Genomic DNA, 16,694 nt, shown 5'->3' with positions numbered 1-16,694 from the left:
GGTCAGATCAGCAAGCAGAGGCAGGTCCTCCCATCTTCTCTCTCCTTGGACTGTCCCCAGTCACACTGGAGGTCTTCGCTGCCACACCTGTTCCACACTGGAAGAAAGAAATATCTGATTCTTTCTAGCCTCTCTTGGGAAATCTTATCCTCCCTTATGTCTCTGCTTTCTCTAATCTTTTAGAGTAGATTTTATGTGTCTGTAGCATTCTGTACATATGCCCTTGAAAATGTCCAATGGGCCTTTATTTGAGAGTATTTTGACACACATTTCAGCCAACAAGCTCCCAGATCGTAGAGCCTACCGTCATAGTAAGAGCTACTTGGAAAGAAGAGTCATCCCTGGTCAGCATTCAGCCTTGTGTGCAGCAGCCCCCAAAGGGTGAAGGGTTTACTTTTTAGAAATAGCGGTTATATATTTGGAGAAGAAAAGTTATAAAGGGACAATTCCTATATAATGATGAGTAACAACCTCATTTTTTTAAAAATTCTGTTTCTGGGGTAGTATCCATAGAATAGTAACTTTAGAGGATTTTCAACTATGTTTTGATTGTCAGTTAAAATATAAAATGTAAAAAGAACTTGTCATCTTCTTTTATTACTGACATATTATGAGACCCTCTGTTCTAAACCTGCTCCTCTCTCACGGGATGTGAGGCTAAGGTGAACACACTGGCGGGCCCTGCATCTCCTTGTGGCATTTAGATCAAATTACCTGGAGGGAACATTGGAGAGGAGATGGCCCTGACTCCTGGGGTTGTGGAGAGGGGACAGTGTTGCCAGCCCAGGTTGAGCAGCATGTCCCACCAACTGCAGGTGCCTCCTGTACCCAGGGCCTCTTGGAGAGGGACCTCAGCAGTATTCTGTCTAGTTATACAAGGGGGTAGTGTGCATTTTGTTAGTTTTGTTTTGATGCTTTTTTAATCAAAAGAAGGAAATGGAGCACATAATGATCTACTCCTTAAAACTTTAACATTGATAAAAATGACATCTGGCTGGGCAGGCTGGCTCACGCCTGTAATCCTAGCACTCTGGGAGGCCAAGGCAGGAGGATGCCTTGAGGTCAGGAGTTTGAGACCTGAGCAAAAGTGAGACCCTGTCTCTACTAAAAATAGAAAAATTAGCAGGGCATGGTGGCACACGTCTGTAGTCCCAGCTACTTGGGAGGCTGAGGCAGGAGAATCTCTTAAGCCCAGGAGTTTGAGGTTGCTGTGAGCTACGATAATGCCACTGCAGTCTGTCTACCTGGGGTGACAGAGTTAAACTCTGTCTCAAAAAGAAAAAGAAAAAAAGAAAAAAGACATCTGATCCTTTCTTAACATGGCTTTGAAATACCCTTTCCTAATACTTCCTGAGGGAAGCATCATCCCTTCTCAAATGCCTTTACATAAGCATTTGTAAGCCGTGAGTTGCCATCTTTGTTTGTGGTTATATTATGGCATTTCCAGCAGCTGCTGTGGTTTTTGAATTGTTTGTTTTAGTATTATTGTTCTAAATTAATATCTACATTATAAGATGCATATCCACTCCCTCCAAAATACTTTTTTCCTGTTAAACATGTTGATAGTAATGAGAAAAAGACAAAATGAAATGCTTTGGAAAGCTTCAGTTCAAATTAGTTGATTTAGCAATAGCACTTTAATATAGTTATAGATTTATTTTTATTCTTGTTTCCTTTTAACTAGTATAGTATATTTAGAAAATCTTGTCTATTAATGGCATTAGGTATGGTGGTACTTTGTTTAGTGTCCTTTTTTTTTAAATTAATATCCGAACTGGGACAGTTTATGTGACATTCAGCATTGGAAATGTGGCATAGGGCCTTGGCTGTGTATGTGGTAGAGATATGTTGGCACCCATGTCTCCCAGACAGGTGCCGGCCCAGGAGTAGGTTTCCCAACATACATGGAAATGTCATATTGATATGCCATTGGATTTTAAGGGTTTTTGTTGTTACAAAAATGGTCATTAAGATGGGTGTTGGAACATTTTGACTCTAATGGAGAGCTCTGTGGCCAGGTAACTGACCTGACAGTGACTGTGCTGCTTCCCTGCCCTCCCGTCCTCACTGAGCACCTGCCCTGCCCTGTCCTTCCAGATCCACCTGGACACAGGCCTTGTGAGTGGGATTGACACTCTCCTCAACTGCTTCCTGTCAGAGTCTTCCTCACTTCTATCTGTCTCTATCCCCCCAAGTCTCCTCTCCACCCTGGGAACAGGTCTCCCCTCACCCCTCATCCCTGAACTTCTTCCACCAGGCACCTGCCCTGCGCCACCACTGCTCAGTCTGTCCCCTGTCCTCGCTCATGTCCTCAGTTCGTCTCTGCCCCCAGGCTTGCTTCTCTGTGTTCTCTCTCTTTTTTTTTCTTGAGACAGAGTCTCATTCTGTTGCCTGGGCTAGAGTGCTGTGGCATCAGCCTAGCTCACAGCAACCTCAAACTCCTGGGCTCAAGCGATCCTTCTGCCTCAGCCTCCCGAGTAGCTGGGCATGCTATAGGCATGCGCCACCATGCCCGGCTAATTTTTTTTCTATATATATTAGTTGGCCAATTAATTTATTTCTATATTTAGTAGAGACAGGGTCTCACTCTTGCTCAGGCTGGTTACCTTGAGCAATCCACCTGCCTCGGCTTCCCAGAGTGCTAGGATTAGAGGCGTGAGCGACCCCGGCCTCTGTGTTCTCTCTTAAGGAAGCCCCCATGTCCCTCCCTGCTAGGCAGCGCCCCATGCCTCCAGGGCTCAGATGAAACCGGCCTCAGAGGGCCTAGGAACAGAATGCAGCGAGCAGAGCGCTGGCCAGTAGGGGACCTTCACTCTGGGCAGCTCCTTCCTCTTCCGCTGCTCTCCTCATGGCACTTCCAGGTTGTTTGCTCAGGTCTTTCTGCTTTCCTGATGTTGTCCTGCTCCCTGTAGTTTTTCCCCAGAATTCTATACTTTCCTGCTTATCCTTTTCCCTTGGAGATCTTTTTAGGATGTCAGAGAGCTGGGTCTTACTCTTCACGACTGATTTCTGTGACAATCCTGGCCACATTCATTGGCTACAGACTGACCTTTCTAGCTGCTGACTTTGCAAAACCTAGGGGGCCTTTACATACATATACACCTTCTTTCATCACGCCCCCTCTACCCAGCTGCATCCTGCCACGCTGCCACTGGTCGAGTTTAGGACCTTTTTATCCATGGCCTAGACAATTGTCATAGTCTCTAACAGGTTCCTCCCCACCCCCACCCCACCTTCCATTCTATACCTGCTTCTAGGGTTTCACATTATTCTGTCACTTCCTCTTTCAGAAACCTTTGGTGCCCCCTGTCTGCAGCAGTTCTGCCAGTAGAAACACAATGCAAGTCACACGTGTGATTTAAAATTTTCTAATAGCCACATTGAAAACGTAAAAAACAGATGAAATTAATTTTAAGAATATATCTTGGCCGGGCGCGGTGGCTCACGCCTGTAATCCTAGCACTCTGGCGGGCGGATTGCTCAAGGTCAGGAGTTCGAAACCAGCCTGAGCAAGAGCGAGACCCCATCTCTGTTATAAATAGAAACAAATTAATTGGCCAACTAATATATATAGAAAAAATTGGCCGGGCATGGTGGCGCATGCCTGCAGTCCCAGCTACTTGGGAGGCTAAGGCAGCAGGATCGCTTGACCCCAGGAGTTTGAGGTTGCTGTGAGCTAGGCTGATGCCAGGGCACTCACTCTAGCCTGGGCAACAAATTGAAACTCTGTCTCAAAAAAAAATAAGAATATATCTTATTATATCCATATATCTAAAATATTATTTCAACATACAGCCAATATAAAAATTATGAATGGGATAGTTGATATTTGTTTTTTATGCCAAATCTTTAGCATCCTGTGTGTGTTTTACACTCACAGCACATGTCACTTCAGACCAGTGCTATGGAATTGGCCAGCGTGGGCTTCAGTATCACAGCCCGTGCTCTTAAGCCCGGGACTTCACCGCCCCAAGTCCCAGCTCATAATTTCAGAGCTAATTCCCTGTCCCTGCCCAGGTGCTCCAGCCAAAGCAGGGGCCATGCACGTGCCTGGACTGTCCTGCCCTGAGCATCTCGGGGTTGTTCCTCCAAGTGTTGCTCCCCTTTGTTCCCCAGCCTCTGCCTCCTCCCTGCCTGTCTCCATTCCAGTGCTTTTCAAGGGACCAGAGTTTTTTTCAACAGGCTCATCCAGATCAAGGCTCTGTTCATACTGAAGCCAGCAGGGAAATCCCATTACTAACATTAACCACTGACTAAGATTTTTTTTCCCTAGACATTTTCTGGAACAAAAAATACCTTACCCTTATGGTACAGAATCTGGCTGCATAATTTTTATTCTTATATTTATTGAATTAAATGTTCTGTTTCTGTTTCTTAATGTGAAAGACAGGAATAAAATACTTTCTGTTCTCTTTATCTTTTGTTAGACCCAATCCAAATAATAACCCAGAGCAACTTAAAGTAAGTGACTCTCTACCACTTTGTCCTGGAGTTATGCTTCCCGCCTGGGCCTGGGCTGTGAGCGAGGCTGGCACCTTGTTCCTGAGAACCCTGTGAATGGCCCTGGCAGGCTGGTCTTCAGAGCTAGTTGTCATTTGTCAGTGGGGTGGAAGACAGCACACTCACTCTTGGGTCTTATGGGCCTGTCTTGGCCTTGCACCTTGTCCCGTCTGTCCCGTTGGCACTGGCTCCAGGATGTCTTTGATGCACTTCCTTCACTCCCTCCTCAGGGCCCTTGCAGTAGTTCCCTCTGTGTGGCATGCCTCCCCCGATGTCCTTCCATTCTCTGTGCAGCTGTCCCCACCACCAGAGGAAGGCCTTGTCCCGCTATTCTGGTTGAAATTGAAATCACTGCAAGCTCCTCTCCCCCAGCAGTTTGTCTTTTCTCCCTGTTTGTTTCTTCTCCACAGCACTTACTGTCATCTGATAGTGGGAGTTCCCTTACCTTGTCATCTCACTGGCACGTAAACTCCATGTAGAAGGAGTGTCAGTGCCTGGCATATGGTGTGCACTCAATACTGAATGAACGAATGGGACTTTAGGCAAGTTTCTTGATCTCTCTGAGCCTGTTTTCCTCACAGGTAATATGGCAATAAGTGCCCGCCTTCCTATAGGGAATTTTTATAGATACTGCCAAATTGCCTTCCTCATGGGATGCAATCTGGCAATATCTGTACAAATTATAAATGCTTATGCTGACGGATGTACAGGATACAGTATGGAATGAGGAAAGAGGTGAGATGGTGTGCAGTATGCTTCCTTTGATAGGAGAAAAAGAAAGGTGTGCAAATTTGCATTCATATTTTGCTTCCACATGCGCAAAGACACTGTGGCGAGGTAAACAAGCTCCTGGCGACTCAGGACAGGATTGGGATGGAGGAGAAGCGTGTGAGTGAGGCTTTCCACTGTGTATGCCTTGCAGGGCTATTCTGAGGATTAGAGAGCACGGTGGTAAAGCCTCTTACCACTGCCTGGCACCTGCAGTAGACGCTCCAGTTGGAAGCAGGAGCGGCACTGCTGTTGTCCATGTGGCTTGCAGATGTCGAGTCTGCCTGCCATGTGCCCTTGTCGTGGCTGAGAGCCAGGGCACCCTAGCTGAAGCACACGTTTTCCCTACCTTTGAGCACACGATCTGGTAGGGAAAACTGACGGAGAGCAGGTGAGAAACCCTTACCACATTAGAGCTGGATCCAAGGTCCTTTTTTCTTTTTTGATCTGGTGTGACCAATCCTCCAGTGCCAAAGTGTGACAGTAATATCTGATTAAGTGCCCCGGGAGGGTCGCAGTAGATGGGCGCAGGTTTTTGTCTGTAAATTACATCCACATGTCTGCTTAAGGTAGTCTCAATGCAAGTTTTTAATATGGGAATAAAGTTTTTAAGTATATTTTGTCATCACAGTAGTATTTATTTTATCATATAATAATGGTGCTGTAACTATTTTTCGTGCCTCACCGTTGCAAAGCAAGACTATTTTTACTTGATAGTATTACAGTTTTCAAGTTCTTTTTCTTCTCCTTCTTTTTTTTTTTTTTTTTGAGACAGAGTCTTGCTCTGTTGCCCAAGCTAGAGTGCCGTGGCGTCAGCCTAGCTCACAGCAACCTCAAACTCCTGGGCTCAAGCATTCCTCCTGCCTTAGCATCCTGAGTAGCTGGGACTACAGGTGCGTGCCACCACACCAGGCTAAATTTTTATATTTTTAGTAGAGATGGGGTGTCTCTCTTGCTCAGACTTGTCTAAACTCCTGACCTCAAGTGATCTTCCTGCCTCAGTCTCCGAGAGTGCCAGGATTACAGGCATAAGCCACCACGCCCAGCCCGTTTTCAAGTTCTAATGGAATTTTTTTGTTGTCTTTTTTTAAGGCCCCCAAATAAAATATACTCTGAACCTTACCATTAAACGTTCTTATGTCCTTAAATTTCTTCAAACATGATAGAGTAAAAGTGAAGTTATCTTGGAAAAAATGGGCAGTCTGGCTCCCTAGCCTTGAGTTAGCTTGTATAGGCCTACCTGACAAGGCCACTGATGGGGGGTGAGACCTGGATACCCTTAAACCCTGGGCCATGAGGCACAGTCACATTTGTGGGACCAGGAGTGCTGGGGCAGACTGGGTCCTGTGGGCACAGCAGAGTTGTAAACAGCAAGCCTGGCCGAGCTCTGATAAGGGAGTGGGGGCCTCTTAACTCACCATCAACACAAGCCCTGCCCCACCCTGCCCCAGTAAAAAGCCCAGTCTGGCCATATATCTCTAACCTCTTTTTTAAAAAATATCTTTTTAACCTCTTGCTGAAGAAATTGTGACGATCTAATGGAGATACTGCCAGAGTGGTGCTAGGTTTTTAGGTTATTGGCATTAACATAGGTCAGGTGTTTTTATAGGCTGGTCATTAGGCAGGAAGGAAAACAGGCAGGGGAGGAAATGTTGGCTGTGTTCCCAAGGCTGGCTTGCCACGTACCTATTAATTTAGAGGGCCAGCCATGCCATTCTATGGCAACAAGCAGTGACACCTGCTGCTGTGTAACCTTAGCCCAACCGAGAGTCCCCAAACCCTGGGCCTGTGTGCCATGCAGGGTTCTTGCCCCCATTCTTCCCTGCCTGGGGTCATTTGTTAGTGACCCACTTTCTAAAGTCTAATTTTCATGCAGTGAGCTTGCATGGCTCATTAATCAGTTCTTTCCCAGCCCTTTTAAAAATCAAGTTATTTTATTCCTGTGGTTTTCTATAAAAATGCAGCACGCATATCAGACGCATGGCCACAAAGCCAGCCAGGCAGAAGGCAGCGTGTTTCCTGGCAGGGTCTGCATCGTGTTCCCTGTGCTCCTCTGAGACTCAAGCCAGGGAATCCCCACCTGTTTGGTGAAGCGGTAGCGCTTAACCCAGCCTGGGGCAGCCGGGCTCTCATGGGGACACTGGTACTAGGCTGATGGTACAGCGTAGAGGGTTTGGCAGTGGGAGTTTCTGGGCAGAACTTGGAAGTCTTGGGAACTTCTAGACGCTTTCTGGTGATGTGATTTTGAGCTCCGACAGCCTAGGGAGGGATCACCGTGGTGGAGGCTGTTGTGCTGGTGATCCTCAGGGCAGGGTTTGCGAGCAAGGAAGGGTACTTGTTTTGTGCCTTTGTTGGTTGTGCTTTTTGTTTGGTTTTAAAGGCAAGACTAGTGATATATGCCTGTTAAAAGAAACAATTGGGTCAAGGGACCAGAATTAGCTTGAGGTAGAGTGATAGTGATTAAGTACATACTCCTGAATTAATCATCAATTTATTTCTTAAAACACCACCTCATTCCAAAGAGGACTTGCATGAGGAAGTGCTCATAGAGAGACACAGGACAGTGTGTACACGCAAGAAGGCCCCAGTGAACCAGGGCTGAGCTAGAGCCCAGGAGTGTGCTCTGGAGTCCCGTGTGCTGCTCGCAGTCGGCTGCAGATTGGACTCCCCACCTGCGAGCAGCCAAAGCAGAGGGCAGATGTAGTCAGCACGTGACTTTACAGTGACAATAAATGCAGAGAAACCGTGAGGGTGAGGCATAGCTTTCCTGGCTGTGAGGACTGCGGGTCCTCATAGCGAGGATGCCGCACATAGATGCAGTGAATCGCAGAGTCAGATGCTCCTCCCGTAAGAAAGAGTGTCTACAGGCTGTCTCTCTCACCCAAGCGCCTGGTACAGTGTCTGGCACATAGTAGGCCCTCAACCAATCATTGTTGAATGACTGACTCCCTCAGTGAAAGCCAGTGGCCTAACACCCAAGTGCAATTTTAGAAAGTAATTCTACAAGGGGCCAAGGTGCGCTTCGCTGGCTTGGCTGACCCCAGGATACCGTGCGGAGTGCCTGGATGGACTCTTCCCTTCTCACCGAGACACAGACAAGTTTTCTTGCTGGAAAAGTAGACCTGTAAAACTTCTCCATTGTGATAACTTGTTCTCCTTTGTCTTCACAGAGACTAATAGACAAGTCACGAGTAACCTGTGTCAAATGGGTTCCCGGTTCGGAAAGCCTTTTCCTAGTAGCCCATTCGAGTGGGAGCATGTACTTGTATAATGTGGAGCACACTTGTGGCACCACAGCCCCCCACTACCAGCTTCTGAAGCAGGGAGAGAGCTTTGCCGTGCACACTTGCAAGAGCAAATCCACGAGGAACCCTCTCCTTAAGTGGACGGTGGGCGAGGGGGCCCTCAACGAGTTTGCTTTCTCCCCAGATGGCAAGTTCTTAGCGTGCGTGAGCCAGGACGGGTTTCTGCGGGTGTTCAACTTTGACTCGGTGGAGCTGCACGGTACGATGAAAAGCTACTTTGGGGGCTTGCTGTGTGTGTGCTGGAGCCCAGATGGCAAGTACATCGTGACAGGTGGCGAGGACGACTTGGTGACAGTCTGGTCCTTTGTAGACTGCCGAGTCATAGCCAGAGGCCATGGGCACAAGTCCTGGGTCAGTGTTGTGGCATTTGATCCATATACCACTAGTGTAGAAGAAAGCGACCCTATGGAGTTTAGTGGCAGTGACGAGGACTTCCAAGACCTTCTTCATTTTGGCAGAGATCGAGCAAACAGTACGCAGTCCAGGCTATCCAAACGGAACTCTACAGACAGCCGCCCTGTGAGCGTTACATATCGGTTTGGTTCAGTGGGCCAGGATACACAGCTCTGTTTATGGGACCTCACAGAAGACATCCTTTTCCCTCACCAACCCCTCTCCCGAGCAAGGACACACACAAATGTCATGAATGCCACGAGTCCTCCTGCTGGAAGCAATGGGAACAGTGTCACAACGCCCGGCAACTCTGTACCCCCTCCTCTGCCACGGTCCAACAGCCTTCCACATTCAGCAGTCTCAAATGCTGGCAGCAAAAGCAGTGTCATGGATGGGGCCATTGCTTCTGGGGTCAGCAAATTTGCAACACTTTCACTACATGACCGGAAGGAGAGGCACCACGAGAAAGATCACAAGCGAAACCATAGCATGGGACACATTTCTAGCAAGAGCAGTGACAAACTGAATCTAGTTACTAAAACCAAAACGGACCCAGCTAAAACTTTGGGAACACCCCTGTGTCCTCGAATGGAAGACGTTCCCTTGTTAGAGCCGCTGATCTGTAAAAAGATAGCACATGAAAGACTGACTGTATTAATTTTTCTTGAAGACTGTATAGTCACTGCTTGTCAGGAGGGATTTATTTGCACATGGGGAAGGCCTGGTAAAGTGGTAAGTTTTAATCCTTAATGCTGCACCAGATCTAGAACTTGAATAGGTAGTGATTTTTTTTTCTTGTGGGAGGGGTGGGGTGTACAATGAATGTGAATGACACTTCTTATACTTAATGTAAATCTAAATGCATCAGAGCCATAATTTTGGATACTGCATGCCATGTAATTCTGAATCATTTGATAATTTACCTTAGAGCATTTAAAAAAATATAATCAAACTAATTGCCAGCCAAGTCAGTCATATCTCCCGGGAGTATATAGAGTCCCAAGGTTAGCGTTCCTGTATTAGACTACTTCAATTTTAGGAAAATCATGACAGTGTGGGAAAACAATGACTTTAAAATGCTGAAATTAAAATTTATGCTTTAACTGGAATATTTTTGCTTAACTACTCAATTAGAATATTGTACACCTGATCAGAGTGTGTGTTCAGTACAGATGGCCATTAATTGTCATTTATAGTCCAATTTTTTACCTTAATCATAAAATGTTTAGGAATCTATGAAATTTAACTTTAGGAACAAAGCGTTTAGCAGAGTTGATTGATATTATTTTTACATTGTTCTGGCAATCCACAGAAAGAGAAGAGCCTTAATTTTTAAAACCCATTTTAGTCATTTTATGACAATTAAAGTTGTTTAATAAACATCTTTTTTCAAAGAAGCAGTTTGTAGCACTTTGATTGAGATTCTGTGCACTAAAACATCCACCTTACTCAGAGCCTAGACAGTTCGCGTGAACTGCAGGCTAAGGACGCCAACAGCAGTTGTCAGAAGTGCCTCTTGCCACATAAGCCAAGATATTTTATGTCAGACGCGCTTTGCTTATGTGTTCTCCCAACAAGGGAAAAGTAGTTTTTTTTGGTTTTGGGGGTGGGGGGGTTGGAGTCAGAAAGGCATGTGACTTCAGACCTCGGGCAGACTTTGTTGTCTTTAGACTGTTAGAGTCCCCCAGGCTTCAGAGTGCCCCCTAGAAGGGGGTACAAGTGCAGGTTCCCCTTTTCTTGTTCTTGGATGGCAGTGGTGTTTCCAAGATTACTCTTGGGACGCTGATGCTGGCCTTGTGCTCAGGCTTCATCCTCAGTCCCACCCCAGCGTCTCCCCCGGGGGCCCTGGTGGCCTGTGGCCGCGCAGGAGTGGTGCTGTGTGGACTCCTCTGCGGCCAGGAGGCTGTGCTGCTTCCACGGGGAACTGCAGGACGTGGTTCTAACTCTGTGGTCCCTACAGCTGCGTAGGGAGTTTCATTTCAAATTCTAGCTTTCACAATGGATGAGAGTGTTCTTTGAGCTATATATTTTATGTTAAGTTGGTAATTATCTTGTTAACTTATTTGGGGCATTTAGGTTTGTTTTTGTTTTGCACACCTTTGCAATTAAATACAGAGATAATGATAATTTATACTGGTGTGAGTAGTGAATGTGATTCAGCAAGGTGAAAACCGGGTGGTGACTTTCATTCCACTGCAGTGGAAAGACTGGCAGATGGACCAGAGCTCCCTGTGCTCGTAATGCCTCCCCTACCCCCAGGAAGCCAGGCCAGTCCCCAGGCCTGCTCGCTGCTTCTGAACATGTGGCTAGATCTGCCCCCCTGTGCCCATCATGCTCCTTGATGCAGTGGTTTCTGTGAAAAGGGGTCATGGCAGCCTCCCAGGTGCATCTCACCCCAGTCTACAGTCCACATCCCTGAGCCGCGCTTCAAGGGAAATGTTAATGTCCTGTTTACCTTTAAAATACGGTTCTTTGTTCCTAAAGGTTAACTATCTAGGTAGCAAAGACAGCCATCCTTGTGGACGGTTTCAACTTTGAAAGCTAAATTAGGCTGTCAGGTGGAGAGATTAGTAATGAACACTCCATGTGCAATTTTATGCACCTGCATAGTTTTAGAAATTCAGTTTCAAATGCTTCTGAGGCATTGAGTATGCAGTTTCAAAATTCAGGTCTTAGTATTTGGCCTAAATGGAGAGTAAGTGATGACAGGTAAGTAGCATTGATGGTGAAACTTATGGTGACCTTTCAGCTTGGAAGGTACTCTCCACTGGCAGGGCGCCGTGGTGCGTATGCTCATGTAACCACGGCCGACTGGGCGCGCTCTGACCCCCAGCCCCACCCCGCCTTTAATGAGGCTGTCAGCAGCGCCGGCTGGGTGGGAGGAGGGACGGCAGAGGTGCACTAACAGGGTGACTTAAGAGTCGGTTTGTTGATGGGATGGGGTGGGACAGGCAAGAGGAGGAGATTATTGTTTCCTTTAAAAACAACTCCGAAATGTGCTAATAGAAGCCTGCGTGTGTCTTTCTCCACTTTTACCTCCAGTTTTAAATACCATGATAATGCCTCAGTTTGGGATTTGGGGCTTGGTCACAACCTTCTTCTAATTTCTGCTGAGGAGTGTAATGTCCTTAATGTCTGTCTGGTACCCTGTCTGGGGCCTTCTCCCCAAGGTTCCCCTTGTGGGTTCAGGGCCAGGGTGTGAGCCCTGGGAGGGGCTGCCTTCGGCTGCCTGGTACCCGGCCCAGCCCTGCCCAGGCCAGCCCCACGTGTGCTGCTCCACATCCACTCTGCCCCTCTGACACCTGCCCCCTTTCTTTGACAGCCGGCAGAGCACTTGTGCAGGCAGGAGGACAGAATGCAAGGTGTTCTCCAAGACCAGAGCTAAAGGTGCCTGGCAGCTCGAGGAGAAGCGGGCACGGGAGGGGGCAGGCGGGGCTCCTCCTCCGAAGTGCTTCTGAGCAGTGGCTCCTGCAGACCCGGGCAGGGGCCGAGGAGGGCAGCCTCGGGGCTCCTGACCTCAGATGTGCACGGTGCAGTGCCACGTTGCTTCCACGGTAGCCACTGAGACATTCGGGGAGCATTTTTGTAGTTTTCTCACCAAACTTTGGGGTTCCTCATAGAAATTTTTCAAAGTTTTTCAGCTTTAAATGTTATCGTGAGCAAGATTATCTTTTCTAGCCTAACCTCTAGAATAAAACACAGCAGTTGGCAAGACGAGGCTGCCGTCCAGGCGTTCCCTGGGCACAGAGACGAAGGCCTGGGATCTTGCCCTCCCCTGGCAAGAGGGTGAACTCGGCCCCTGTGCGGCGTCAGAAGCCCTCAGAGGGGCCAGGCCGGGCGGTGGGGAGCCTGTCTATGTGCCCTGCTCTGACTTGCCTCTTCTGAACCTTCCAGTAATTCCAGAAGCCAGGTCTGTGCCGTGACTTTGATGAGGCAGCTTCTACACACCCCCAGTAGCCCCCGCCCTTGTCTGAGGCTTTCTTCTTGTTGAGGGGCAGGGGGATTAAGAGCCCCCCCAAGAGGCTGGAGAAGGGAGACTTTGGAAAACCTTGCCTTCTTCTAAAAGCAAATGTGTAAGAGGGAGTAGGCAGACACTTTAAAAATAGCTAGTAACTTTGGGCTCTAAATTTACTTAATAGTGGTAAAAAATCTTAATTTCTCTTTCGTGCTGATGGAACCTCCTAGCAGTTTAGAAGTGTCCTCCTGTGAGCCCTGAGCTTGAGACTAAGGATAAATGCTTTAAGATGGAAATATGGAGGAGAAGAACAGAAAAAAGCTATAACAATGACTGTTGTCTCAAAGACATTCAAAAATTCTGAGAAACAAAGTGCTATGGTCCCTAAAAACCTGACCAGTTGTTATGGGCATGCACCCCAGGTGGGGGTTCATATCCTCCCCATTTAGCTTCATGCCCAGTCCTAGGTGGCAGAGAGCCAGGCAGCCACTTCTCCCCAATTCCCCCACTTCCTGTAGTGCATCTTAAATATGAAAAATTTTTAAGTATTAGATTTGTGTGAAGTTGGTGAAGCTGCCTTATCACATGTCTGCACCTGAGAACAAGGTCCTTGTCACTTCTTGGCTGAGAGGGAGATGTTTTATTTTTTATTGAGCAAGCTCAGAGTGTGAGGAAGAAAAAGCCAAAGGGTCAGGGAGGCTGGAGGAGGAATCCTTGGGAAGACCAGATGGCGCATCTGGCTGTCCGAGGAAGAACTAGAAGCAGAGTTCACCTGTGCATTTTCCGGTGAAAGACTCACGGAGCGCAGCGTCTGCGGGTGAGCGCTTGGCTGAGGGGTCAGAGCCCCTTGCACTGCCTCCAGCGCCGGTGACGAGGGGAGCAGCTAGCCTCTGAATTTCTGATCACACCATTGAGGTGGGTGTGTCCATCGTGGAGGTCTCGCTCAAATAAGTGACCTGGAGACGTCGCCCCTGGCCTGGTCTGGGTTACAAAAGGGAAGGTTGATAGGCCTCTTGTCCTGGGAACAGGGTGAGGGCCTTCCTTTCTCCAGAGCGTGCCCTGGGGCTGATTGGCTGGGACTGTCGCATGTTGGTTTAGGTTGACAAGGCACTCAGCATGCTGGCTCCAGTGATGTCCCAAAGAGAGGAAACATTGATATGGCCAAAGTCAAGTCTGTGGCTCACCATTTAAAAGCACTGGTATTAAAAACTGTTACCTTTGAAACTCAGATCCCAAGTTAAAAACTATAAGAACGGGCCCCTCCAGTAGAGGGAAACTGTCCCACTGATGTTGGTTTTTATTCATTGCTGTATCTGTTACATGAACTTGTGTCATAGTTAAATTGCTGTCCCAGTTAAAAGTGTAAAGGAAACATTTCCTGCATTTTCATGATTTCTGTATACCCATGTTTATTAAAGATTGTTACGTTAGGTGACACTGTATAAAATTGTATGGGTATTTACCTTCAGTGAAAATCAAAAGTAAAATTCACATGTATTTCATTTTTTACATTTTCATCCAGTTTCTTGACAACTTGAATAAATTTGATAAAGAGCCTTCCTAACATGAATATTGGTAAATTAAATGTTGCAATAATTAATGAAGCTTTAATATCAGTATTGTTACTTTATGATTTTAAGAAAATCATGTTTCTGTGTCACTGCTTTGTTTTTTAGCTGTTCCCTTGTCACTGTCACAACTAAAGAGACTTACAACATACTTGATAATCTGAAGTACTTTGGGGTTGTCCTCTGTATATTGACATTAAATAAACGTGTGAATGAATTGTAAATGTAGATAATTTTCAATAGTTGTTTTCACATCTAAGCTTTAAAAAATTTCAGTGAACCAAAAAAGAAAAGCTTTTAAATGCTTGTTAATGTTTATAGAACAAGTAGCTACAGGAATTGCTACCTCTTATTACTGATTCTGAGTTTCTCATAATTAGAAGGTAACTAAATGAAATGTTTGTTCTGAGCATCAGAGCTGCTGTTTTATGTGATCCTCATCTATGCTGAATCCAGTCTGGGGGGGAGGACTCGATTGACTTTGCAGACTAGCTGTGTAAAGGCTTCTGCTGACATTCTGAAGTTGTCCTGGGCTGCGAGCTGGCTTTGGTTAGTACAGACTCTGTCTAGGATGTGGGGCATCCGGCAGTCCCCAGCCACTCGGCCAGCAGCTAGGAGAGTGGAGAAGGCAGCTGGCAGGCTTCTTTCTATAGGAGCTCTTTTCCTGGGTAGATTTGTTGTTTTCCTACTCTTGATCTTGAACAGTTTGCTGGAGGCCTTGTGTTGAGGTTGTCCTGCCTTAGATCCCAGGTCTGCAGGCTCCAGTGCGGAGACCTTCATACGCAGGGCGGCGGGAGACGTTCCCTCTGGGGTGGGAAGAACCCGAGATTTACATCATTCTGCTCTGAACCGTCCTTCACGCTCGACACGTGTAGCTGATCTGAGCGGCACCCTCACCTGCATCCTCCAATGCTTCAAGGCAAGAATTACAGGCCCAGGTCCGCAGGTCCCTGCCCGAGCTGGTGGGAGGTAAGGGTGAGGTGCCCCGAGACAGAGCCCTTTATCAGGGTGCTCCCACTTAACTGTCACTTCCCTGCTGTTTCATGAGACATCCAGGTCCCACTCTGGCTGTGTCCCCTCCAGTTGGGCAGCCTGCCGAGCCCTGTGCTCTGCCTCCCAGTGTTTTCCAGGGGGTGGACTCCAGAAGCTTCCCTACTGTGTGCTGTCCTCTGGAGTGTCGGGTGGGCAGAGCCGCCAGTGCTGAAGTGTCTGCATTTTTGTCTTGACTTCAGGCTGCCCAAAGCAGAAGAGATTCTCAGATCTGCTGCTCTCAAAGTGACTTCCTCAGACCTGCTGTCACAAGAGCAGTGCAAGGGTTTTTTTCCTTAGCACCAAATAGATTTTGAGCCCTAAAGACTACTGGGTTGACAGCAAGGGGTTTTTTTGTTTGTTTTAAGAACACCATAACATTTTGATCTCTTAAAAATAACTGGCTGGAGCCGGGCGCGGTGGCTCACGCCTGTAATCCTAGCACTTTGGGAGGCTGAGGCGGGCGGATTGCTCAAGGTCAGGAGTTCGAAACCAGCCTGAGCAAGAGCAAGACCCCGTCTCTACTATAAATAGAAAGAAATTAATTGGCCAACTAATATATATATATAAAAATTAGCCGGGCATGGTGGTGCATGCCTGTAGTCCCAGCTACTCGGGAGGCTGAGGCAGCAGGATTGCTTGAGCCCAGGAGTTTGAGGTTGCTGTGAGCTAGGCTGACGCCACGGCACTCACTCTAGACTGGGCAACAAGCGAGACTCTGTCTCAAAAAAAAAAAAAAATAACTGGCTGGGCGCCCTGGCTCATGCCTGTAATCCCAGCACCTTGGGAGGCCAAGGTGGGAGGATCATTTGAGCCCAAGAGTTTGAGACCAGCCTGAACAACACAGTGAGACCCCATCTCTACCAAAAAATAATAATTTAAAAAAGGCTGGTGTGGTAACAGACGCCTGTAGTCCAAGCTACTTGGGAGGCCAAGGTGGGATCGCTTGAGCCCAGGAGTTCAAGGTTACAATGAGCTATGATCATGCCACCACACTCCAGCCTGGGTGACAGAGCAACCCTGTCTCTTTAAAAAACAACAATAGGCCGGGCGCTGTGGCTCACGCCTGTAATCCTAGCTCTTGGGAGGCCGAGGCGGGCGGATTGCTCGAGGTCAGGAGTTCAAAACCAGCCTGAGCAAGAGCGAGACCCCGTCTCTACTATAAATAGAAAGAAA

At 47.3% G+C, this 16,694-nt stretch overlaps 2 protein-coding genes across 16 annotated transcripts in view; one reads left to right on the top strand and one right to left on the bottom strand.

The window, feature by feature from the left end:
* Positions 1–16,694, bottom strand: part of HSP90AA1 (heat shock protein 90 alpha family class A member 1) — a 216,904-nt gene that overhangs the window by 103,756 nt on the left and 96,454 nt on the right. The window lies entirely within an intron of this gene.
* Positions 1–16,694, top strand: part of WDR20 (WD repeat domain 20) — a 79,861-nt gene that overhangs the window by 56,735 nt on the left and 6,432 nt on the right. For 6 of the 15 annotated variants that reach the window (XM_012746301.3, XM_012746300.2, XM_012746299.3 and 3 more), the window contains one exon: positions 8,439–9,698. The exons of 3 other annotated variants lie outside the window; for them this stretch is intronic. In XM_012746301.3, coding sequence (XP_012601755.1) covers positions 8,439–9,698 — 1,260 coding nt within the window. Of the gene's footprint in view, positions 1–6,033; positions 6,162–8,438; positions 16,563–16,694 lie in introns of those variants that run through there. 6 more of the 15 variants (XM_012746303.2, XM_012746305.3, XM_076003705.1 and 3 more) reach the window with 5 other exon arrangements.

Source organism: Microcebus murinus, chromosome 6, assembly GCF_040939455.1.
Source record: "Microcebus murinus isolate Inina chromosome 6, M.murinus_Inina_mat1.0, whole genome shotgun sequence".
In the NCBI taxonomy this organism is placed as follows: domain Eukaryota; kingdom Metazoa; phylum Chordata; class Mammalia; order Primates; family Cheirogaleidae; genus Microcebus; species Microcebus murinus.
This window is presented reverse-complemented; position numbering and strand designations above follow the sequence as displayed.